This window comes from Dromiciops gliroides, chromosome 5 (assembly GCF_019393635.1).
Source record: "Dromiciops gliroides isolate mDroGli1 chromosome 5, mDroGli1.pri, whole genome shotgun sequence".
Lineage (NCBI taxonomy): Eukaryota > Metazoa > Chordata > Mammalia > Microbiotheria > Microbiotheriidae > Dromiciops > Dromiciops gliroides.
This window is the reverse complement of record NC_057865.1, coordinates 107,025,778-107,052,551: the sequence shown is the minus strand read 5'-3', so window position 1 is coordinate 107,052,551 and position 26,774 is coordinate 107,025,778. Positions and strand designations below refer to the sequence as shown.

Genomic DNA, 26,774 nt, shown 5'->3' with positions numbered 1-26,774 from the left:
ACTCATAAACTTGAATCCTACTAGCCAGCCCGCCAATGGAAACAGCGTTTTGGGGTGGGAATAGACCCAATAATAAAGAAACCTAGCAATGAGCCTGGACTCCAGGCCTTCATGTTCCTGATCTCTTTAGGGAACAGATGACACCTGCTGGACAAAGCCACTTCTCTGCTACTTAGAACATTGAGCCTTGGATACTCAGTCGTCTAGATATAGTCCCTTGGCTGTATTACATTATTTCAGTGAAAATCAGTTCCCTTAAGCACCTAATATTTACAAAGCTATTCCGGTCTTCTCAAGGCAGTAAAAGGACAAAACAGGCAAACCCCTAAAGTGTTTCCTTTTTCTCAAGTTGTAAATAGCTTTATCAAGGAAGACAGTCTTTTCTTGAATCAGCTCCCAACATCAGCACTTTCCTCCACTCAGAACAGCTCCCTGTATCAACTGCAAAAGGCTCCCTATCTTTAATCAGCTGGTTTCAGCTCCAAGAATCTACTATTTTCTTCTGTCTCCATTTCTCTGCTTCCAGTGGCTTTTCAGCCATGTTGGCCTCTGTACACAGCTTCTAATAACAGCTTCTACATTTACTCCCCAAACTTCTAACAACTCCTGCTTCAAATCATGTCTGCTGCATGTGCTGCAACCCACTTGTAACTTATGCTGAGAAACCCCAAATCCACATTTCTGTCATGTATTTCACAAATAGTCCACTTACATTTGTTCTGTATTTTCCAGTTACATGTAGAGATAGTTTTCAGCATTTGTTTATATAAGATTTCCAATATCAAATTTTTCTCCCCCACTCCCCTAGACAGCAGGCAACCTGATAATAGGTTTTATATATACACATAACATTAAACATATTTCTGCATCAGTCATGCTATAAGAGAAGAGTCAGAGCAATAAGGAAAAACCTCAAAATAGAAAAACAACAGCACCAAAAACAAAAGAAATAGTATGGTTCAATCAGCATCCGTATTCCACAGTTTTGTTTTGGTTTTTTTCTGGATTTGGAGAGCCTTTTCCATCATGAGGCCCCTGGAATTTTCTTGTACCATTGTATTGGTGAGAAGAATCCAGTCTATCACAGTTGATTAACACATAATGTTGATGGATACTGTGTATAATGTTCTAGTTCTGCTCATCTCACTCATCATCAGTTCATGCAAGTTACATTTGTTCTATAGTCCCAAAGTGATTCTTTGACTCCATTTCCCCAGTTATAAACTTCAAAATCCTAAAAATGGATACATATAAACTAGCTGCTTGAAGCAGCAATGAGGGTTATGGTTTTCTTATAACCTGATAAAGAAGCTTGATAATTGGATTCTGAATAGTATATTGAAGAGTTATGAGAATCAAGTGACCCAATGTATGAAAGTAAATTGTAAAACAACACAACTATATTGTAAATTATAAAACAACATCGTATTCATTTCTCTTAAGCAACAACTGATTATCCAGTTGCTAAGGAAGCACATTAGATAGAGCACTGAGCCTGGAATCAGGAGGGCCTGAGTTCAAGTCCAGCCTCAGACCTTAGGAAGCTCTTTGACTCTGAGCAGGTCATTTAACCTGTTTGCCTCAGTTTCTCAACTGCAAAATGGGGATGAGAATAGCACCTACTTCCCAAAGTTGTAAGGATCAAATGAGATGCTATTTATAAGCACTTAGCACAGTCCCTGGCACATTGTCATTGGTGGTATACAGTCTTGTCTAGTTCTTCTCGATGCCACGGACCATAACATATCAGTGCTGTCCATGGGGTTTTCTTGGCAGAGATACTGGAATGACTTGTCATTTCCTTTTCCAGTGAATTAAGGCAAACAGATTAAGTCACATAGGTAGTTAAGTTTCTGAGACTGGATTTGAACTCAGGTCTTCCTGACTCCTGGTCCTGTACTCTATCCACTGAGCCACCTGGCTGCCTGGCACATAGTAGGTGCTTAATAAGTTCTTGTTTCCTTCTTTCTTTGCTGGTATTGTCATTGAGGAGAATATAAAAGTCAATTAGGTGTCAATCCTAACCATCCAGCAGGATCTTATTATCTAGTTCAAGAGAGATCTATGTATTGTTCAGTGATATGAATGGTGGCCCTTTCGTGGTTCCACATTTGGTGCAATGGATCATTCCAAGTCTAAGGGGTAAAATACACATTTTTTAAAAAATAAAACAAATTCAATAACCCCCAGGCTAAAACATTTTCACAAAACAGTAAAGCTCAAAAACTAAAAGTGGCAAGCCAGCCTGCAAGGAGATTAAAAGCAGTTTGCTGGGGCAGCTAGGTAGCACAGTGGATAGAACACCGGCCCTGGAGTCAGGAGGACCTGAGTTCAAATCCAGCCTCAGACACTTGACACTTATTATCTGTGTGACCCTGGGCAAGTCACTGAACCCCAATTGCCTCAAACCAAAAAAAAAAAAAAAAAAGGCTGTTTGCAAAGAAATTCCCCAAGACCTGAGGAGCTCCCGTCCAAAGTCCCAGAATCATCAATATCGACTCTTTGCCCCCAAAGGCCCATAGCTGGATCCCAGATTAGTCTGAGGACAACATTAATTCAAACTACTTGAGGTCTGCTGTGTGCTGTATGAGTGTGGGGAGTTCTGACTCACAACATTGGACATTTAGGGACGACTCTGTTAGTCTTTAGAGATAGCAACACTAATTTTGCATCTTGGTGACTTCTACCCTTTGTTCCTGTGGAACCAAATAGAATGGGTTTAACTCCTCTTTCACGCGGTAGACTTTCAAATGCAAGTAGATAGCTCTCTCCTCTAGTGTAAAGATGCTTCCAGCTCAATTCCCTGGATCTCCATCTGGCACAGAATTGAATCCCCAAAACATTTAGTTGCCATCCCCCACCCCAGGAAACTCCAGTTCATCAATATGCTTCCTAAAATCTGATGCACAGAACAGAAAAATCCTCCATATATGGACTATGAGGGCAGATGATAGCAAAACTATCCTGGAAGCCAGGCCTGTCTTTGTGGCTGCCACATCACCAGCCTTTACGAAAGTCACAATGGGCAATACAGTTCTTCACACTTGGCTTAATGCCAGTTTCATCCTTCAAAATGTGGAGTGTGGTCCAGCTCTTCTGATTCACATTCAGAGTCTGACCAAGAGGGACTGGTTCCCAAAGTAGACAGAAACATGAGGAGGCAACATTCTTGTCTCAGATTTCATGATAGATAAGGAAGGGGACAGACCAATGTGATCTGAATTTAAAGGGACCTTAGTCTAAAGATCACCTAGTCTAAATCCTAATGTGCCTACCTCTGTTGGACAGAACAGACTTAAAACTTTTCAGACAAAGGAGAGGTAGCCCCTAAGCTTAAGTTATACAGGAAAGGCAACTCAATCATTCTAAAGAAGAAAAGTGTGAATTGATAAAAGACCAAATCATTAACCAGTTTAAAAAAAAAAGATGTCAAGAAGATGAAAACATAGCAAAAAAAGATCATAGTCAAATTTAGAGCTGTAAGGGGCCTTAGAAGGCCATCAAGTTCAACCCTCTCATTTTGCAAATGAGGGAACTGAGGCACAAAGAGGGCCACACAACCAGCAAGTGTCTGAGGCAGAATTCAAACTCTAGTCTTCCTAATTCCAGTTCCAGCATTCTATCCACTGCCTCTGGCTGTTCTCTAGTCTAGCTCACTTATTTTACAGATAAGGAACCTGAGGCAGAGAGGTCGCCCAAGACTTGTCCAGGGCCACACAGGTAGTAAGAGTCAGGTTTCTAGACTCAAGTCCAGTGCTCTTTCCATGGCACCACACTATTTCCTAGGCTAAGACGAGTTGGCAGTTCAGCAGGCTCTGCTAAGTATTGGAGTAGATGAGGGTAGAGGCTTAACTTTGGTGACTCTGAAAACAACCTTCTCTGAACCCTCCATGTGTTTCTGAGGTCCTGGTCAATGGAAGAGTAAGAGGAAGACTAGGAAGCTAGACTCCCAAAACTCTGGTGACTAGTACTTAATGGATAAACAGCCAAAGGACAATGTTAAAATTTAATCTAACAAAAAGTATTATTTAAACACCTTTCTCCCATATTCACCTTCTTTCTTTCCCCCTTCATTCTCTGTATCTTCCCTTTTCTGAGAGGACAAGATAATCCAAACCTATCCTTTTTCAAAAGGAGTGAGAGGGCATGTGTGAAGAAACCCCATCTAGTCCCCCAGTTCCCAAGAGACCCTATTATACATAAATGGAACTGCCCCAATGGGCACACACTTCCCAGGGTTTCTACGGGTTTTGGGAGGCTCAGAGGGATCAAGTGACTCACCCAACATCACCCAACTAGCAGTGACTGAGCCAGCAATTGAACATGTCTAGTGTTCTTTCCACCACATTGGGCTGCCTCGCTCCACAAAGCTGCTTATTTGTTGATTGGTAGTGGTAAAACTAGGTCATCGTAAGGTGTGGAACAGACACAGGTATAAACTGAGAAGGAACCCAGACATAAGCATCCCCAGCTGAGTTACTTCAATTGAATTCAACAAACAATAAGCACATACTAGGGTAGCTAGGTGGCACAAAGGATAGAGTACTGGGCCTGGAGTGGGGAAGACTCATGTTCCTGAGTTCAAATCCAGCTTCAGACACTTACCAGGGCAAGTCACTTAACACTGTTTGCCTCAGTTTCCTCTTCTGTAAAACAAACTGGAGAAAGAAATGGCAAACCACTCCAGCATCTTTGCCAAGAAAACCCCAAATGGGGTTACAAAGAGTCTGAAATGACTGAACAACAAAGGTATGGTATGGCTCTTCTGCTTGCTGCCCACAATACAAGTCTGTTTTCCATGTCTGGAATGCACTCCCTCTTCACTTCCTAGGATTATAAATTTAAATCTTGGAGACCATGGAGTCCAACACCCTATTCCTTTTCTCCATCTCCCTTTAAAGTACCCTTCGGGCCTATGGTAAAAAAAATCCCATCCATCTCCAGAAAGAAAACTGATGAACTTTGTGTGCAGATTGAAGCATGTTTTTTCGCTTTTTTTGTGTGTGTGATTTTTTTTCCAAGATGCTTAATATGGAAATGTTTTGCATGACTTCATGTATGATTTTTATATGTATATGTACATATATATATTTCACATGTATAATTTGTGTATATATAAATACATGTTTATATATAAATACATGTGTGTGCATATATATCTTGCCTATTCAATGGGTGGTGGATAGGTGAAAGGTAAGGGGAGAATTTGTAACTCAAAAGTTTTAAAAAATGAACGTTAAAAATAAATAAATCCCAATAAACCCAATGTGGAATGGGGGGGAAAGATAGAGCACCCCTCGGGAGCCACTCCTACCAAAGCCTTGCCTCATCTCCCCTGCTATTAGTGTTCTCTCACCACTGTCCCCAATTAATATTACTTGATTTCGTTTTTAAATTTTGCTTTATGTGCACGTGCAGCATCCCCGCATCGTTCATGGATTCCTTGTGAGCAGAGTGTTTTGTCATCAAACCCCTCGGTGCCTAGCATGGTGTCTTACACATAACAGGAACCTACAGACATTTGTTGAATTGTTCAGTTAAGTGGCCATTGCTCTCAAGGAGCGTATAATCAAATGTGGGGAAAGATGTGCACAAATATCTATGATACAGGACGAAGTGAGAACAGCAAAAGAAAGACCTGGATAAAGTGTTCAGGGAAATATGAGAAGTGAGGGATTGTTTTCACTAAGGGAGATCGGGACAGGGAAAGGAGCCACTGGGGGAAACCTTGGTGAAGGGAACACCTGAGCTGGGCCTTTAGGGAAGAGAAAGACCTCACCAGCTGGAGATAGTAAGGGGGAAAGGGGTCAGAGCAAGAAAAGGAAAGGAGAGGACAAAACCTCAGGTTGGGAAGTACATCAAAGGCAGAGGAAAAGAGTACATCCTATCCCCCTTCTTTGCTGGGATTCTGCCTCCTCTCACTTCATAGTAACCGTTATCTGATACCTTCTCAGATTCCCCTAAGTTGGGGGGAGGGCATTCTAATTCCTATGCCTTCAACTTTTAACCCTAGTCCCCCACACAGGTTAGGGCTTAGAAGTATTTAGAAGATAGGTGGAGGGTGAAAAACCCCAGACAGAAACACATTCCCACTCTAAAATTACCCCCTCTCTGGGGGGTAGCTAGGTGGTACAGTGGATAAAGCACTGGCCCTGGAGTCAGAAGGACCTGAGTTCAAGTCCAGATTCAGACACTTGACACTTACTGGCTATGTGACCCTGGGCAAGTCACTTAACCCTCATTGCCCCGCACCCAAAAAAATGCCCCCCTAAGATTAAATAACCCATTATCTTTGTTTATATTTTCTTTTTCCCAGTTACACAGTAAAAACAATTTTTAACATTTTTTAAAAAGTTTTGAGTTCCAAATTCTATACCTCACTCCCTCTACACCCCCCTTCTGCAGATGATAAGCAATCTGATCTAGATTATACACGTGCAATCATGCTGCCCATTATCTTAGCACATTTTAAGAAAGAGGGACCCACAAGGAGACCATCATTTGTCACTGGAAGGTGACTGCACCTGGAATGATGTAATGCATCTGAGATTGAACCTCGGGGGATCAGGATTGTTCCCCTGAGTTGTAAATAGGCCAGTATGCCCTGCCTAGGGGTGAGCCAAACCCCTGGGCATGTGGGTTTCTCAGTAATAAACTGTGTCTCTTGTGGTAGCGACACCATCTCCAACAAGTCCCTCTAGAACCTTGAATCCACCGTGGGGCTTCGCAGCCTGCCCATAACAAGAGATAACATCAGCCCTTCTGTTTTCTGACCTCGGCACCCAGACGCACAGCTAGTTCTAAACCAACCTTAGATTGCTGAAGCTAGGAGAGAACTTAGAGATCATTTGGCCCAACTCCATAGTCTCAGAGATGAGGCTTAGCAGGTGAAGCAGTTTGTCCAAGGTCACACCAAGAACAAGGAAAAGAGCTGAAACGTGAACCAAGGCTACCTCTGAATAAGACTGGTGCTTTCCACGGTATCATGCTGTGTTACTGAATGACTCAAGTGTTGATCTTTTATTTGTCTCATCTTTGAGTAAGGGACAGAGTGCTGCTTTCCCACAGGACTAGAGGTCATCAAATCCAACCCTCTCATTTTACAGATGAGGAAACAGACTTGTTCTGTCATTCCAGTTGTATCTAACTCTTCATGGCCCCATTTTGGGGTTTTTCTTAGCAAAGATACTGGAGCGCTTTGCCATTTTCTTCTCCAGCTCATTTTACAGATGAGGAAACTTGAGGCAAACAAGGTTAAGTAACTTGCCCAGGCTCACATAGCTAGTAAGTATCTGAGGCTGGATTTGAACCCTGCAAGAAGAGTCTTCTTGACTCCAGGCCCAGCACTCTATCCACTGTGCCACCTAGCTGCCCCAACTAAGACTTAAAGAAGTTAAATTATATTTGCCAAATCATGTAGCTAATAAAGTGTCTGAGGTAGAATTCAAACCCAGATCTTTGTGACTCTAAGCCCAGCACTCTGGCCACTAGAGTTTACTTTCATTTAGGTGGGAGAAAAGTGACAACTCAAGGGAATTCCTAAGCATGGTATAGTGGAGTTTGGGATCTGGAGTAAGAAGACCGAGGTGGCTCAAGTACTGAAAATCTCTGGCCTTGGGCACGTCCCTTAGGTTCCCCAGGCCTCAGTTTCCTCACTTATAAAATGAAGAGTTTAGACTAGATTATTCTGAGGTCCCTTCCAACTCTATTATAAGTACAATCCCTGGTCATGCTCCCCTTCTGAAGATTCCCGACATCCCTATTTCTTCCCCTACACCTCAGCTCACTGCTCTGGTGTAGTCCAGAACATCTTACCTGGGATATAAACGGAGCCACCATCGCACCAATCCGACACAAAGAGCCGCTTATGCCCATGCCCAGAGCTCGCATAGTGGTAGGATAGACCTGCAGCAGGAGATGAAAGGAAGAGAAGCCAGGATCAGTCATTAAAGACTAGCTCCTTCTTCCCTCTGCCTTCTGCCTTCCCCAGTCCAGGGTCTGTGCCCTGAGATCGTATATAGACCTGAACGACACTGGGCAGTGCCCTTCAGCTGAATTACTCTAAGGAAGTGAAGAACATCAATAGCTGATACGGAGAGTGTCCATGCTAGATAGGCTTTGACCTGGGGCAACACATGGGGGCAAGAAAAGGCAGTATGAGACTGGGAAACAGCTAATATTTGAAACTACAAGTAATAGGGAACACTCTAATTTGAATAGGAGAGTGAAAAAGTCAGACATGTACTTTAGGAAAATCAATTAGGTAGCAAGGGGATGTACAGAAGATTCAAGATAGAAGAGAAATTACAGGTTATTATAATAGTTCAGGAAAGGGGCAGCTAGTGCCAGCCCTGGAGTCAGGAGGACCTGAGTTCAAATCCAAACTCAGACACTAGCCCTGATTGCCTCTCCCCTCCCCACCAAAATAATGTAAATAAAAGATCTTTATAAATATAAAAGGGCTATAGGAATGTCAGCTGTTATTTTTTTAAAAAACCTCAATAGTCCAGGCAAGAACTGATGAGTGCTAGAAGTCTAGTTTGTCGGAATATCAAGTCCTGAATTAAGATCTGAAATAAGGATAGAAAGGCAGGTTTGAGTCAGATTGCAAAGAGCATTGAATGCCAAGGGAAGGGTTTGTCTTTTATTCTATCAAAAAGTAGGAACGATGAAGATTTTTGAGAAGAGAAGTAATGTGACCAGATTCTGGGTATTAAGAAAATGACTTGAAGGGGCAGCTAGATGACACAGTGGTTAAAGCACCGGCCCTGGACTCAGGAGTACCTGAGTTCAAATCCGGCCTCAGACACTTGACACTTACTAGCTGTGTGACCCTGGGCAAGTCACTTAACCCCAATTGCCTAAAAAAAAAATGACTTGAGCAGCTATATGAAGAAGGAACCTCAAGGACTAAGGAGAAACAAGTCTAATCTCTCTTCCACGGGACAACCCTTCAAATATTATCATTTGCACAACAAAAAGGATTCAAGTGCCTCCTTCTACAGCCATGGAGGAGGGAGGAGGAGGAGGAGGGGCAGGGGGCAGGGAGAGGCAATCAGGGTTAAAGTGACTTGCCCAGGGTCACACAGCTATTACGTTTCTGAGGTTGGATTTGAACTCAGGTTCTCCTGACTCCAGGGCCAGTTGCTCTAGCCACTGCACCACCTAGTTGCCTTTTCATTTTTAGGGACATACAGTTTCCAGACATTTTGCCACTATGAGGAGAAAAATATATGTTTGAGGGAAATCAAAATGTACATGTTAATCATTTTTTCAGCTCACCAAAAATTATTGATCTAACATCTGTTAAAGGAGAAACATGAAGATGTCTTCAGCATAACTAGTTTGTTCATACAATTATCCAGTTTGGGGTATTGCATTTAAAAATAGAAGGTGGCAGGGGCAGCTAGGTGGTGCAGTGGATAGAGCACCAGCCCTGGAGTCAGGAGGATCTGAGTTCAAATTTGACCTCAGACACTTGACACTTACTATCTGTGTGACCTTGGGCAAGTCACTTAACCCCAATTGCCTCACCAAAAAAAAAGAAAAGAAAAGAAAAATAGAAGGTGGTTGATCATGTCCTAATCCTCCCGACTGGTTCTCAAAGGACTGGAAATAGATCATAGTCCCAGCAGCCCCCATGTTCCCTCTCTCTATCAACTTGCCTTTGGGGAGAACCTTAAATCCCCAGAGTCCCATTTCCTTTGTTTTACCAGCTCATTGACAGCTTCTTCTGCTCTCAAGTTTTTGCCTGTTTCTCATTAATCTGCTGAAAAGGGAGAGATGCCAGATTTGGGGCCCATTTGTCACAAAAAAGTGAAGACATCATGAGGGAACTATGATTAGCATATTTGTAGTTGTTACCTTGGATAAACTCTATTTTTAAAGGTAATGCCCCAAACTAGATAATTTTAGAAGTAAATTCGTTATGCCACAGATTTTTTTTATGTACCTACTCAGACGTTAGAATTACATTTTTTGGTGAGGCAATGAGGCTCACTTTAGTTTCCAATTTCCTCAAATTTCTTTTTTTTTTCTCCCTGTGGCTGCAATATACCTGGAAATTGCATTTCTCTAAAAAGTGAGAACTACACATATTTCAATTTCTGGAAATGGGACATCTTTAATCCAAAGACACCACATCTCTTTCCAATCCTAGAAACATTTGATTTTTCTAACTGAAGTTAATGAACGCTTTACGAATTTGCATGTCATCCTTGTGCAGGGGCCATGCTAATCTTCTCTGTATCTTTTTTTTTTTTTTTTTGGTGGGGCAGTGAGGGTTAAGTGACTTGCCCAGGATCACACAGGTGCTAAGTGTCAAGTGTCTGAAGTCGTATTTGAACTCAGGTCCTTCTGAATCCAGGGCCCGTGCTTTATCCACTGCGCCACCTAGCTGCCTCCCAATATCATTGGTTCCCTTTATAATGCTACCTATGTATGTCGTTTTGTCCAGTTTAAAGGATTATTCTGGGGACTTCATAAGATTTCAGCAGACTGCCAGGGGAATCCATGGCACAAAGAAAGCAAAGACCCCTATAATCTTGAACTTGAGAGATCTCCTGGCCTCCTCAAAAGCCCAGATATGGAGGGGACACTTGCACGAGCAAGGGTAAAAAAAATGTCCTTTCTCAATCACAATACAAAGTCAGAAATCCCTGCTGGGCATCGTTTTAATGGGATGTATTTAGAAAATCAAGAAAGCTCTTAGATCTTAACAGGAACCTCTTAGTGGAGGGTGAGGAGAAGTTGCCAAAGGATGGGCGACACACTTTAAATGATTTCTCAAAAGCAGTTTCAATCACTTTACCCAGCAGACCCCCTCAGAAAGACCAACCTCAGCAGTGTAGATGTAGATGGTATTGAAATTTGCTGACACCAAGGCCCTCAGCATGAAGAGGAAACCAATCAGGCCTGTACTAGAGAGGAAAGAATGGGGGAATAAGGAGAATAACCATTATTAGCTTAGGGTCACCAATAAAGCAATAGAGAAATGTTAACAGGGCCAACATCCACGTCAGTGTGGCAGGTTTGGGGTTTTGTTTTTTTAAATCAACAAAAATAAATGGATGCATCGTTACCCTGACCAGAAGAGGAATGTAACGTCTCCATCGGTCCTTTTGTTAGGACTCCCTCCATCCTTCATTCTTCATTGAGGACCCTTGCCATTTCTATTCTCAAGCTCTCCACTCTAGCCCAGGACTTTCTATAGAGGAGTGAGGGAAAATGAAAGGGGGGCGTCCCTGATCCCCTACTCCCATAAACAGCATAGTTGGGCACCGTTTCATAGGCTTTCCTTTAAATTAAAATCATGCTACTTACCAGAACAAGACCCTTCAAAATGAACTCTTTGGGACACATAGAGGGTTAAGGATAAGATCTGGGATTTAACTAGCTTAAGAAACACCTTGGTGGGGGGCAGCTAAGTGGTACAGTGGATAAAGTGCCAGCCCTGGATTCAGGAGGACCTGAGTTCAAATCCGGCCTCAGACACTTGACACTTAATAGCTGAGTGACCCTGGGCAAGTCACTTAACCCTCATGGCCCCACAAAAAAGAAACACCTTGGTGAGGAAACATCATTTTATCAAAGCAGGAGGGCACCTTCTCTGTCAATTATGTCTTTTTTTTTTTTTGGCGGGGCCATGGGGGTTAAATGACTTGCCCAGGGTCACACAGCTAGTAAATGTCAAGTGTCTGAGGCTGGATTTGAACTCAGGTACTCCTGAATCCAGGGCCAGTGCTTTATTCACTGCACCACCTAGCTGCCCCCTGTCAATTATGTCTTAAGGAGTTGCCTAGAGCTGGGAGAAGTGAAGTCATTGCCCAGGGTCACTTCACAGGACTTAAACCTGGGTCTTTGTGGTTCCACATTGCCTCTCAGAAACACATGCTGCCAAAACTATCCAACCTCTCCCAGGGCTTTGCCACAGCCGTGTGCCCTTGCCTGCACATTTAATTTGCAGACAGATTTTTGGTGATCTCTCCCCGGGCTCTGATATTTTTCACCCACAGATAGATAGGGAGGGTGGTTCAAGCACCAACTTGAACATACTTCTTGGACACTCACCCTCAGCCTTAGAGGAGGAGGGCCCGTTGGCTTGAGAGAGACAGGGACAGCAAGTGGAGGACAAGAACACTGTGCTTACAAGACACAAGCCCCCTTTCTTTTCTCCCCACTGGGGGCTAGATGCCTCATGAGTGCCACATAAACTCGTCACTCCTGGGCATTTCTGACCAGCCAGCCCATGCCCTGGAGAGCTCTCATGAGACTGCAGAGGCCATTACATTAAGGGCAGCAGCACTGGAAGGGCACACATCCTGTTTCTGACACACATACTGGGTGAGTGACTGGATAAACCCTTCATTCTCTCCCTGCTCCCAGGCAACGAAGACTGCATGTCTCCCAGGCATCTCACACTCACCCTTCCAGTGACCCAGGCTCACAACCTCAGCACTGTCCTCAGACTCACACTCATTGCCCGTTTCCAATCTCTTGCTGGGACTTGTTTCTACCTTCTCAGTGTCTCTGGCATGTGCAGGTGTCTGTCTCTCCATTCATAGCCTGATGCAGACCTTCATCCCCTCTACCCTGGATTACTGCAGAAAACTTTTGGTCAGTCCCCCTGCCTCAAGTCTCCTCTTACACAAATTCATCCTGGACTCATCTGCTAAAGTGATTTTCCCAAAGCATAGACTTTGCCATGTTACCACACCCTCTACCTCCATTTAATGAACTCCAGTGACTCCCTCTTATCTGCTGATCAAATGGGGAATCCATGGTTTGACTTTTAAAGTCCTACACATACATACATACATACACACACACACACACACACACACACACACCAGCCTCTTCCCCCCTGTCCAGTCTTCTTGGACTTGACTCCCCTTACCCACCTCCATGTCTTTTCACTGACTATCTGGATTACTCATCTTCCTCCTGATCTCCTTGACTTCTTTTAAGACTAGGCTCAGATTTCCTGTTCTGCAGGAACATTTCTGGGTCTCCATATTCCCTCCCACCCCCAGCAAAAAAAAAAAAAAAAGTATCTTCGGAAATGAATTCCAATTACATATGTATGTATATGTTTTTTCTGTACGATTTTATTTCATGTTGTTTCTCCCATTAGAATGTAAGCTCTTTGAGGGCAGGGACTGTGTTTCTTTGCCTTTCTTTGTATCCCCAAACAGTTGCTAACATTAATCAAAACCAGAGATTGGGAACGCGGAACACAACACAACCAAGTCCACTGCTCTAAACCCAACTCTTTTGGAACATCCAAAAGGAAGATACCTTGAAGTACAAATGTTGAGCAGCAGGAAGAACAAAGCTGTGCATCCCATGGTGATAGAAAGGCTGATCCGTCTGCCCAGGAAATTGATGCCCAGGATATTTAAAGGATTTACTAGAAAAGAAGAAACGACAGCAGTCCTCAGCCTCTTACAAAGCAGCGAGCACAGTCGGATGTTGATGTCAACCATTTCTGGTTGTTTCAGATGAAAGTGACTTGATTCAGCCTTCCTCTGCTGGGAAGGGCTTTGTTTCTGTGAGACACAGATGGGAATCTATTGCAGACATCTTAGATCAAGACTTCTTAAACTTTTTCCACTCATGATCTTTTTTGGCCTGAGAAATTTTTACACGACCCAGGGTACGTAGGTATATAAAACAGGTATACATAACCTTTTACTGTTGCCTCATTTTCTGAGACCCCCACATTCAGTTATGCGACCCCATATGGGGTCACAAACCACAGTTTGAGAGGCTTTGTATTAGATCACAGTCCAAATTGCTTAGTTTGTCACCCCTTCTTATGAGGAGGCACACAATCACTTCTAGTCAGGAAGTGAAATCTCTATATTGTTTCTCTCCAGAGCTGTTGCTGTTTGTCCTTCCTTCAGGAAGAGGACCATGACATCTGGAGGTGATGCCATGACTAGCAGTGAACTGGATTTAAGTGAGGGAGGGTTGTGCAAAGTCACCAGCCTCACTCTCTCCTCCAGAGCCATCTGGGTCCAGTGGAAAGATGTATTATCAGGACAACTAGAGATGACCCTGGATGTTTGAGGCAGTTGGGGTTAAGTGACTTGCCATGGGTCACACAGCTATTATCTGAGGTCAATTTTGAACTCAGGTTCCCCCAACTTCAAGGCTGGTGCTCTAACCGTTGTGCCACCTAGCTGCCCCCTCTGCAGAGCAGCATAGTGATAAAAGGGCCAACCTTGGAATCAGAAGGACAACTTCTGACACTGAGTGATTTTGATCAAATCACCTAATCTCCTAATGCCCCAGGAGGGGGCCCCTTTAAATGTAAATTGCAGTTGAATTGCCCATCAGCAATAGTAGAATTGGATAGCAGAATATAAAAACTCCTCGAGGGGAGGGTTTGTTTCTCTCTTGCTATTCCCAGTGCCTAGCACAATGCCTGGGACGTATGAAGCTCTTAATACATGTTTGTCTGTTTTACCCTACCTGAGGCATCTAGATTACCCAGTGGATAGAACACTAAACCTGGACTCAGGAAGACCCGAGTTCAAATTTTACCTCAGTGATTCTAGACAAGTCACTCAGCCTCTGCCTCCCTTTTCTTTCTCATTTGGAAAATGTGAATAATAATAGCACCTACCTCCCGGGATTGTTGCTCCCAAATGAGATAAAATGAGATAACTTTTACGAAGCACTTTGCAAACCTTAAAGCAGTACATAATACATATCTAACCTATATCAGATTGCTTTCTGTCCTGGGGAGGGGGGAGGGAAAGGAGGGAGGGAGAAAATTTTGGAACTAGAAATCTTATAAAAACAAATGTTGCAAACTATCTTTACATGTAAATGGAAAATAATAAAATACTTTTATGGTTAAAAAAAGAAACAATAAAACAAAACCAAATTAATGGAAAAAAATGTTTTTAACTTAACCTAATTCTCCTGGAAAAAAAAAGAAGTATATAAATGCCATTATTGTCGTTATTATTAGCTTGTTGGTTGAAAAAAAAATGCACAGTTTCCACACCAAGGACTTTTTATACTGATAAAATCACCAATCCAGGCATTTTCTTCCCCCAATGAAAATAAACTGTATAAATATTCATCTCTCCTAGTCATCAGTATTTGAGGCACTAATTTCCCATAGTTTCAGAAAGCCTCTGAGCTGACATTTCCCTGGCTCAGATAATGTTCCCAAACCACTGTTTCCTGACCACCCTTTGGACATTATAAATCAGTTCTGGCAGGATTGGGAAGGGAAAGAAAAAGAAGCTAGACCGGAAGGGACAGGCAGGAGCTGGGGCAATGAGGGAAGGAAGAGGAAGTGGTAATGAAGAAGGGGAAGAAAGATCAGAAGCAGACCTCCAGAGAACTGGAGCTGAACTCTGGGAGGGGAGAAGGACTGAGGTGACATTCTTTCACTTGCTGATGCCAGATGATCTCCCACACAGTTGAATTCACATGTGCAGTCATAAACACCAAGGAACAGAGAAACCCAATCACTTCATCAAAACATAGATACCCACATACAGATATGTTGTTTCCGTTGTGTCCGACTCTTCATGACCCCATTTGGGGGTTTCTTGGCAGAGATACTAGAGTGTCTTGCTATTTCCTTCTCCAGTTCATTTTACAGATGAAGAAACTGAGGAAAACAGGGTTAAGTGACTTACCCAGGGTCACACACCTAGTAAGTGTCTAAGGCCAGATTTGAACCCAAGAAGATGAGTCTTCCTGATTCCAAGCTCGGTGATCTATCCCACCTAGCTGCTGCATGCAGAAATAGGTCTACATAGATATCAATACATAGGTACATCTGTTTAAATACATACCTATTTGCTGATGCATGGATTAGATGCAAGAACACAGATGAAATGGGTCTTCAAAAGACTCAGAAAAGCCCTTCATCCTGGACCAACTCCTAGATGTTCTTGAGCTCCATCACTCATCAAGATCCACCCCCACCCCCTTCCCTCATGCTCTCTTTCCTATAAATAGTTTGCTATTGGGGGCTCAGAACTATTCGAGTCAGATATTTACATCTGTCAGCATTGGCAACACAGTACTCAGAATACTGAGATATTAATTAAGGTTCCTTAATCTCACCAGCTGGTCATAAGATGAGGCTGCCTGCTTCTCTTGTTCTTTAGCAGTGTTTGACTCTTCATGACCCCATGGACCATGCTGCCAACGGGTTTTCTTGGCAAATACTAGAGTGGTTTACCATTTCCTTCTCCAGGGAATTAAGGCAGAGGTTAAGTGACTTGCCCAAGGTCACACAGTTAGTAAGAGTTTGAGATCAAATTTGAACTCAGGTCTTCCTGAATGCAGGCTAAGCCATCTGTCCACTGAACCACCTAGCTAGCTGCCTCCTAGACAAACGGGCTAAAAGTGACTTGCCCTATACATTCCTTTAATTCTCAATCACTCCACAAAAGGGCAGCCCCCTAAATTGCTCAAGGAGAGACAACATGGTGCAGTGGAGAGGGGCAGCTAGGTGGTGCAGTGGATAAAGCACGGGCCCTGGAGTCAGGAGGACCTGAGTTCAAATCCAGCCTCAGACACTTGACACTTACTAGCTGTGTGACCCTGGGCAAGTCACTTAACCCCCATTGTCCTGCCAAAAAAAAAAAAAAAAGTTGTAAGGAAACATGGTGCAGTGGAAAGAGCGCTGGTTCTGGAGGACCTTGTTCAAATCCTGTCTGTCATTGTTACCTTAGGCAAGTCACCGCACCATTCTTTCCTCAGCTCATCTGCGACCCCTAACACTTACACACACACACACACACACACACACACACACACACACACACACACACACACACACACACGCTGACACAATCAGGCATCACAGCACAGAGATGAAGCACTGACTCACAGTCCTGCTATTTGCAGGCACTCACATTAGCTAACATCACTTTCTCTTGCTTTGACACTTTCTCTATCTTCCACCCACTCAAATTCTGCTCACAATACACTCTATCACAAGCACCGGGGGCCAGCTACCGCAGCGTGTACTTCACTGATTACTAGCATCTGGAGAATGTCCTGATGCTCTATTTTAGGCAGGGATGGGGGGGTGGGTGGGCAGGAGAGATGGATGGAGGGGGAGGAAAATGTGGGGGAAGAGAGGAGAAAGGTGGGAGTGAGAAGAAGGGAAAGAATGGGGGGGGAAGGGGAAGGGAAGGGAAGAGGGAGGAGGGGAGGGAAGGAAAGGGGGAAAGAGGAAGAGAAAGCAAGGGGGAAGGGGGAGGGAGGGAAGGGGGAGAAAAGACAGAGGAGAGAGAAAGGGGAAGGGGGGGGGATGGAGAGAAAGAGATAAGAGAGAGATCCATGACTGTCTGACTTCCAAGTTGAACCTTCCAAGTTCATCTTTGCTGAATTCCTCATTTGACAGAAAAACATGAAAACCTTTTGCATCCAGACTTTGCTAATACATGTTTGGTAATAGTTCATACACACACGAAAAAAAATAGTAACATCTCCTCTTTGATAAACAGTTCGAAATAAATTCCTGGGTTTTGTTGGGTTGTGTTTTTTTTTTTTAATTTCAGGCTATCAAAGTCCAATCTAGGTCCATTCGATTTCTCCTGTATCCCAAGTGATTGCTTCACTATACCTTCAACTTGTGGATCAAATAATGGCCAAGAAAAGATCATATGAACAAAGATTTAGAACCTCAAGGTTGCTTAGAGTTCACTGAGTCTGAGGCCTCTAGAGGTTAAATGACTTGATCACAGTCACACAAAGCTACATCTTCCTGAGTGTGGTCCAGCATCCACTCCACTGATCCAATACCAGTAATACTTTTATGCCCATTGTGCTTAAAATCATACCATTGAAAATTGTAATTCCCATTTAGTTCCTTCAGTTTATCTTTAGTTATTCTAATAAGGTTTCAGCCTAATGCTTCAGAACATGAAGAATTTAGGACCTTGGGTGTTCTAAGTTAAAGTATAGGCTTTGGTGGGTCCTATCTACCAAGTTAGATAACATAGATCCAGTGTTAAAGGGGACCTCAGAGGTCACTTAGTCTATCCCTTCCATTTTACAGATGAGACAACTGAATCCAGAGAGGTTAAGTGACTTTTCTCAAGGTCAAACAGTTAAGTAAGCATCAGGGGCAGGATTTGAACTAGTGTCCTCTGGCTCCAGAATCAGTGCTTATTCCACTATATTGCAGTGCCTCTAAGGTCTATAGGTTCTATAGCTGTGAAGAACCCATCTGTTCCTGCATGGATGAGGATGATGACCCCTACCCTTTGAAGAGCACTTTTAAGGCAGATGGAGCACTTTACATGTTATCTCAGTAGATCCCCACAATAACAGGTGCTTGTCCCAGGGCCCGAGGCCACCTTCAAACTCAAGCTAAGGTGCCCCCAGCTCCCTCATAGAGAGAACAAAGCAGAGACCCAGCAGACCAAAGACTCCTTACGCGCAATCTCTCCCAGGGTACTGATGATCATGGTCTTGTAGTCAGAGGGAGCAAACAGGTGGCAATGACAAGGGCTCTTGCTCTCCTCCGAGTCCCCACTCATCACCATCTGCGTCTCAGTTTGGGAACCGCAAACCAAGTCTCGCTCCAGTAACTCAGCACTGGCCAGGATGACCCCATAATACGCAAAAGAGATCCCAAGCCTGAAAAAGCAGGGAACAAGTGTCAGGATTTGGAAACTTCCTCTCTAGTAACCTCTCCCTTCCCTTCCAAGGCTGGGGTACGGGGTGTAAACCAAGGTAAACCCACTCTTGAGGGAATTTTAAATCTCCCTTTCCCCAAAGGGGAAGACCAGAGAATGCGAAGGCCTGTTCTTGAAATTTAAATCTCTTCTTTTGGGGCAGCTAGGTGGCACAGTGGAAAAAACATCGGCCCTGTATTCAGGAGGACTCAAGTTCAAATCTGTCCTCAGACACTTGACACTTACTAGCTATATGACCCTGGGCAAGTCACTTAACCCCCATTGCCCACACACACACACACACACACACACACACACACACACAAACCCACATCAATAAATCTCTTTCCCAAAGGGGAAGGAAATCAGATAAAGACAAAAGCCTGTGAAATTAAAAGAAAGGTTTTATTAAACAGGAAGGAAAAAAATTAACATGCTTCATGGGTACTATCCAGCCTATTGCTGAATAGGACCTCAGGATTGCAGGGGTTTATATACAGTTTAAACAAAGGCATGTAAGAAATCTGGAGGAAAAGGTAGGTTTAGAAAGGAATGAGTCAGTGGGTCCCATTCTCTCTTTTTTTTTTTCTTTTTTTTTTTTTTAGTGAGGCAATTGGGGCCAAGTGACTTGCCCAGGGTCACACAGCCAGTAAGTGCCAAGTGTCTGAGGCCGGACCGAACTCAGGTACCCCTGACTCCAGGGCCGGTGCTCCATCCACTGCGCCTCCTAGCTGCCCCAAGTGGGTCCCATTCTCAAGGGGAGGAGTAAGGAATTCCGGGGAGGTGGCCTTTGATATACAAATCAGAAGGCATCCTTGGAGATAAGCCATTCAGCTCCAGGCCTTATTAGGAGATGTCTTGATAAGAAGGTCTCTCCAAAATAAAAAAAAAAAGGATTATTTCAAAGTTAAGGGAGTCACTGAAGATAAGGTTGTCTCCAAAAAGACCATAAATAGGCTATCTTCACAGTCCCATATCCTGCAGTCAGATAAGTCTTTGGTTGGCTTCAGAGTTACTGATTCCCTGCATGTCCAGCTAGATTTACTCTCTAGTTAAGCAAAGGTTTCTTGGTATGTTGGCCAATGCAGCCAGTCCTCACACAGTTGTTTCTGATTACCTGGATAATTGGGGGGAGGGGGGAGCTCAGGCAAATCAAGGTATCCATTTTCACAGGGGTGCTGAGAAATACATTTTTAAAAAGGAAATGAAATAGTCACATGAAAATCTTGTGTCTGTCCAGATCAGAGGTGGGGACATGTTGGAATTCCCCATTCCTGTTCATTAAGAAGTATCAAAAGAAGAGTTTGATTATTCATTAATATGATGGAAAGAGAACTACATTTAGAGTCGGAACAGAACCTTAATTAGCAATTTTACACCCAGTGAAAGTACAGTTATCCCCTCCATATCTCAATTTTCCCCATTGTGGTTTCAATATATCATACTTCAGCATAAGAAATTAAATGGGAATTTGGGGGGGACTTTTGCAGAAGCTGCAGATGACAAGCCAAGAAGCAGCAAATGACAGGAAAAAAATGTAGAAAGCCAGAAATGCATAATATATATTATTGTATAACAACAACATATTTTATCTTTTAATAGCATCATAATTCAGGGTACCAAGGGAGGGGCACAAAGTTTTATGTTGATTTTCCAGATGGGAGGGGCACTGTGCCCCTAACCCCCATGATATGGATGTGATAACTGTAACCTGAAACCCATCTTTGAATCAACTTTGTAACCGATGATGTGAACACAAGACAAGTAGTAATTAAGACAAATGCAGTTGAATAAAGGGAATCCATTATAATAGCTCACAGGTGGGTGATATTAATAATGCACTGAAGTTATAGGTTACTATTTTAAATAACTATTCTTGCTAACTAACATGTCCCTGAAGAAGTACATGTGTTTGATTTTTTTTTCCTCTCTGAATTTTGACACTCAAGATCAGTGGCAACAAACTTAAATAAAAACAAAAGCCACCAAACCAAACCTAAGAATCCCTCCAGGTTACATAATGACTTAGAAAACCGTATATTTATATTACCGATGTTTTATTGTATGTTCATTTATTTTGTTAAATATTTTCCAATTATATTTTAATCTGGGTTCTCTGTGAGTAACTAGTGATGGCGTGTTTGACACCTGTGGCCTAAATCTAAGGCTCCTAGTTTTGGTTCCGAGTCAGACAACCTGGATGCAAATTCTAGTTCTATATGACTTTGAGCAAGTCACTTCCAACTCTCTGGACCTCAGGTCTCTTGGTCATCTCATCAGCTCCCATGACTTCAATTATCATCTCAAATACATATCCAGCCCTAACCTCTCTCCTGACCTCTAGTCTCACACCTCCAACTGCCTATTTAACACGCCTCCAACTGGACATCTCATACACAACCTAAACTCAATATGTTCAAAACTCATCCATTCAAAACCCTCCCCACCCCAGGTCCTCCCCTCTTTCTAAATTCCACATTACAATTATCCGTTCCACATCACAGGGGTTAGGAGTGCAGCACCTCCCAATCTGGAAAATCCACATAAAATTTTTTTGACCCTCCCAACATACCAGAAAAGAAGTCTGAATTTTTTCTCTTTTATGGGGTGTTGATATTATAAAACACTATACACATATTTTGTGCATTTCTGCATTTCTAAACTTTTTCTGTGTTGTCTTTGCATGTTGTCTATGGCTTCAGCAAAACTCCAAAAAGATTCCCGTTTAATTTCTTATGCCGACCCACAATATATCAAAACTGCAATGTGGACAGTCACAATGTGAAAGGGATAACTGTACTGTTGAGAGTGCTGATATTTTCCCAGTTACCTAGATAACTTAATGGTCTTCCTTGACTTCTCACTCTCTTATTTCCCAAATCCTGTCTGTTGCCAAGTTCTGTCCGTTCTACCTTTGCAACATCTCTCTTATGTGCCCCTTTTTCCACTTTGACATTTCCATCACCCTGGTATGAGCAATCATGACCTCATGCCCAGACTCTACAATAGCCCTTTGGTTGACTTCCCTACCTAAAGTCTTGTGTGTGTGTGTGTGTGTGTGTGTGTGTGTGTGTGTGTGTGTGTGTGTACACACGTACACCTCCCTATCACCTTCAAGATCAAATATAAGATCCTCTCTAGCCACATCCTGGCCCCATTCTTTTATATCGCATCTTTCCAGTATCCTTACACTTTGTTCCCCTCCATGTACTCTGTGATCCAGCGACACTGACCTCCTTTGCTGTTCTTCACACTTCACATTCTATCTCCCGAGTTGGTGCCTTTCTGCTGGCTGTCCCCCGTAGGCCTGGAAATCTCTTCCTACTTATCCCTGCCTCTTGGCTTCCATGACTCCCTTCAAGCACCAGATAAAATACCCCCCTCTAGAATAAGCTCTTCTCCATCCCCCTTAATGATAGTGTCTTCCTTCAGATGATCTCCATACATACATACACACACTCACTCATACATGTTTGTACATAACTGTTTGCAAGTCACCTTCCCAATTCAAATGTGAGCTTCACGAAGGGGCTGTTTTTGCCTTTCTCTGTCTCCCTGACACTTAGCAGTGTCTGACACATCGTAAGAGCTTCATAAATGCTAGTTCCCTGCCAGAATCCAGTCATACTTCTCAAAGGAAAAGCTTTGTTGGTCATTACACTTTCATATTGGGCCAAGTTGTTTGCTTGCTTGCCCCATGTTCAGACCCCTACTTCCTGGGTCCCCCTCGGATGCCACCCTTTACATGCTTCTCTTTTATTTATTTATTTGAAGTTTTGAATTCCAAATTCTATCCCTCTCTCATTCCTTCCCTCCCTCCCTCCCCTCCCCCCTCCTTGAGGCAGCAAGGAACCAGATATAGGTTATACATGTACAATTATGTAAAACATGACATTAGTCATTTTACATGTTTCTCTTATATAAATTTTGCTTGATCATTATGTTGAAGCCTACACATATCCAAGGATGAGAACAAGAAAAGAACCTTTATTAAATTGAGTTACTCTGAATAACCAATCACATCTAAAAGAGATGTGCAAAGTGACTCATCCGAGGCTTAGAAACAATTTACCCTAAAGTAAATTCCCTACCCACAATAATCCTGTATGACTCAGAGATTTTCTTCAATTTGTGCCTATACTTGAGAAATCTATACCTAAAATAGAACATAGCCAAATATAGTCACTGATGAAAATACCCAAAATGGCCACAAGAGGGAAGTATTTCTCCATGAGTCAGCTTTTGCATTCCAAAAAATTAGATTCCCTGACACCATTTCCTATGTCCCAGAGCAAGGAAGGAAAAGCTGACTCTTTATTTTTATTTTACAGATGAAGAAATTGAGGCCTAAAGAAATGAAGTGATGTCCCCAGGGTCACCAAGATAGAATTTTTTTTAATCACTTTATATAAAATAATTTAGTCAATGTTTGGCATTAAAAAACAAAATAAAACAGAACACTCATTTCTACCCCACCCCCTCCATCAAATACCAGGATTATTATATGATGAAGTGATTGCTCAGCATACAGGGATGATACACTTGGACATGAATATGTTATAAGAACAGCATGAATTTTTAAAAATAAAATAAATTTTTTTAGGAGTGACAGTTCAAAACTGGGGCCTATAATTGACATGAGAGACTCAGTCTGATGTAATAGGAAGAATTCTGGGTTTAGTCAGATGACTTGGGGTTCCAATCATGGTCATCTGTGTGACTTTGGGCACATCAAGTGTCTCAGATTCATCATCCATAAAACAGTGGGTTTAGATTAGATGACCTCTAAGTTCCTTTCAAAATCTCCATCCACGATCCCATGGTCCTATAATATAAGTAAAGCCCATCTATGAAGTTACAGAAGAATTTAAGATCAGAGTACATTTTGGGCAGTTAGGTGGTACAGTGGATAGATGTCAGACCTGGAGTCAGGAAGACTCATTTTCCTGAGTTCAAATCCAGCCTCAAACACTTACTAGCTGTGTGACCCTGGGCAAGTCACTTAAACCACTGTCTGCCTCAGTTCCTCATCTATAAAATGAGTTGGAGAAGGACATGGTAAACCACTCCATTATCTCTGCCAAGAAAACTCCAAATGGGGTCACAAAGTCAAACACAGTTAAACAATAACTACAAAAGTACATTGTATATAATAGACAATTAATAATGCATGTTAGTTGAATTGAAAGCATGATTCTACGGTTTTTATATTCTAATTAAAATTTTTAATCTATGTGATAAATGTATATGTATATACATATATACATATAAAACGATCAAAAATATTTACTTGACTAGAACTAGCCATATTAGGTAATAGAGGATATATTGTGGTGACATTTGCATTTTGGTTGAATTTGCCTTAACGGATTTGACTTGTAGGCTGAGGAAGGAGTAGCTTGAAAAAGTAAGCAGGGCTTCTCAAAAGGCTAAGCTGGTAATGCTAATGCTGGTAAGGGTTCAGTGCCAGACCACACACATTCATGAAATCATTCTCCTGAAGTAATGGGGCTGGGGTCATTGCCAAGTTCCCTTGTCTGGGATCACTTTAACTTTTGGGTTAATCATCTGGAGCCTTGTAGTAACATAGGTAGCTATTAGAAATAGTCACTGTGGTCAGTTATCAATCATCCATGGTTTATTTTTCAATGTCAGATGATAATCATACTCCCTTTCTCCAGCATGCACTAACACCACTGCCTCTTGCTCACTTCCTGAGGAGTCTGTGCTTGGGCAATCACAAAAGGACAAACAGAGCTTGAAGGAGCCTCAGGGCTTATCTAGTCCAACTGCCACTCAAATCATGAATACCTACTAAGATACCCCCAACTCAGACTTCACTGACAAGACAGTCCATTCCCCTTTGAGGTTGCTCTGAGATTTCTTTATGTGGAGCTCAATTATACTTCTGTATACTTCACCCTTTGGTCCTATTCTTACTAAGGAGCTAGATGGTACAATGGATAGAGCACCAGTCCTGAAGTTGGGAGGACCTGAGCTCAGGTCTCACCTCAGCCACTTATTAGCTGTGTGACCCTGGGCTAGTCACTTAACCCCAATTGCCTTAAACATCTGGGGCCATCTCCAGTCATCCTGATATGTTTCTTCCCACTGGACCCAGATTGCTCTGGAGGAGAGAGTGTGGTTGGTGACCTTGCACAGCCCTCCCTCACTTAAATCCAATTCAATGCAAGTCATGACATCACCCTGATGTCATAGTTCTCTTGGAGACTGAAGGACAAATAACAACAACCAGGGAGCTGAAACCCAAGACAAGTGTAAGAATGAATTGAATCAAATCAAGCATCTCACCAAAAAGAGCTACCATAGCCAGGTGAGAATACCTGTATTAAATCACAAAGTCATCACACTAGGCCTAAGTCTTCAGTCATCTTGGAAGAAAGAAAAGCCATAGGATGAATTGGAGCAATGTTGCATAGTAATCATGTTGAATTTAGTTGTAGAGTCTCAGTCATACCCTGGAGGGCCTGTTGTTATTCAGTCACATCCAACTCTTCTAGGCAAAGATACTGGTGTGGTTTGCCATTTCCTTCTCCAGCTCATTTTACAAAAGAGGAAAGTGAGGCAAACAGGGTGAAATGACTTGCCCAAGGTCATACAGCCAGTGTCTGGGGCCAGATTTGAATTCAGGTCTTTCTGAGTCCAGGCCCTGACCTCTATCCACTTTACCACCTAGCTGCTCCCTTGGAGGCCTTGTATAAAATAGCAAAGACATTTGGAACCCACATTCAAATATCTGGCCAGTTTAGAGAAGAGAGCAGTTCTAAATAACTTGGTAAGAGAAAATTCCTAGGGGGTGAGAGGGGAAAAGAAAACCCAGAAGTGTCCCCCAGACAACTGACAGCACTGTTTGTACTGGAAGCCAAAGACCAGCTAGACATACTAAGGAAAGGGCTCTAGAGGGAGCCCAGCCCACAGGGAATTTATTTGAGGGGAAAATGACTTCCAGTCATCAGAGCTATGAGTTTACCCTGGTCTGAATCTCAGCCCTCAGCACCCAAACTTGAATCTTGGCTCTGCCACCTTCTGCCTCTATGATCTCATGATCCCAGCACCATCAGCTAGAGACTTCTTTTCAGTGGTTCCCTTCCGAGGGCTTGCAAAACAGTAACAACAACACAAAAGCAGTTTTAAAGTCTTAACATTTTTACCATATGACCCAGATCTGCAAAGTTGTCCGTAAGTATTTGGCATCCAGTAGGTCTGCAAATCTTCCTCTCTTTTCCTGACACAATGAAAGAGAAATATTAAATTAGGGACAGGTAAGATGGAGGAAACATCTAAGGCCCTGGTAGCTAAAATCTTAGTAGCCCAGAATATGCTGGGTTCCAGAATAAGTAGAAGAATTCACCAAATTCCATGAATTTTTTAAAAACTTGGATCTTAACCAATAATTAAAAATACCTTTCCCTTCAATCCCTTAATCAAAGATAAGTAACAAAGCTTCCTCCATGCCCTGCTGTTTTTCCCCAGGTCAGCTGAGCTATCATTGTTCAGTTGTTTCAGTCATGTCCCAGTTTGTCATTTCCTTTTTGAGCTCATTTTACAGATGAGGAAACTGAGGCAAACAGGATTAAGCGATTTGCCCAGTCACACAGCCAAGTGTCTGAGGCTGGATTTGAACTCAGATCTTCCTGATTCTAGTGCTCCATTTACTGTACCACCTGGCTGAGTTATTCCAATTAATTACCCAAGTCCACCTTCCAGAAGTTGGAAAAAAGGGTATGTCATCAATCCCTGCTTAATAGCCCTTCCATCACTAATTTCTGCATTCTTTCTGTTGAAATATGCACATGACTGACATGTGAAAATCAGATGTCACACACCTGAAAAGTACCTAACGGTCATAGGAACAAGTTCATACATACATGGAATCCCAGTCTTTCTGACCAGAAAATTGTGGGATTGACCCCCTGATGATCACATAAACAACCACCAACCTTACTGATGCCACCAATTGAAAAAGAAAATCTTAACAAATGACTCTGGCCAATCTTACTGACCCCTATCCCCATACAGTGTATTATTGAGTCATTTTTTTCTCTTCACTATTTCTCTTTACTTTTTTTTTTTTAGAGCCAGACACTA

General features: G+C 42.6%; 1 protein-coding gene and 1 pseudogene across 1 annotated transcript in view; both read right to left on the bottom strand.

The window, feature by feature from the left end:
• SVOPL (SVOP like) overlaps positions 1-26,774 on the bottom strand; it is an 81,300-nt gene that overhangs the window by 12,952 nt on the left and 41,574 nt on the right. Inside the window, exons 9-13 of the mRNA XM_043968211.1 lie at positions 25,838-25,911; positions 18,425-18,627; positions 13,297-13,408; positions 10,838-10,919; positions 7,816-7,905 (exon numbers count right to left, since the gene is read on the bottom strand). Of these exons, the coding sequence (XP_043824146.1) occupies positions 7,816-7,905; positions 10,838-10,919; positions 13,297-13,408; positions 18,425-18,627; positions 25,838-25,911 (561 nt within the window). The remainder of the gene's footprint in view (positions 1-7,815; positions 7,906-10,837; positions 10,920-13,296; positions 13,409-18,424; positions 18,628-25,837; positions 25,912-26,774) is intronic.
• Positions 10,181-10,275, bottom strand: LOC122730215 (annotated as a pseudogene).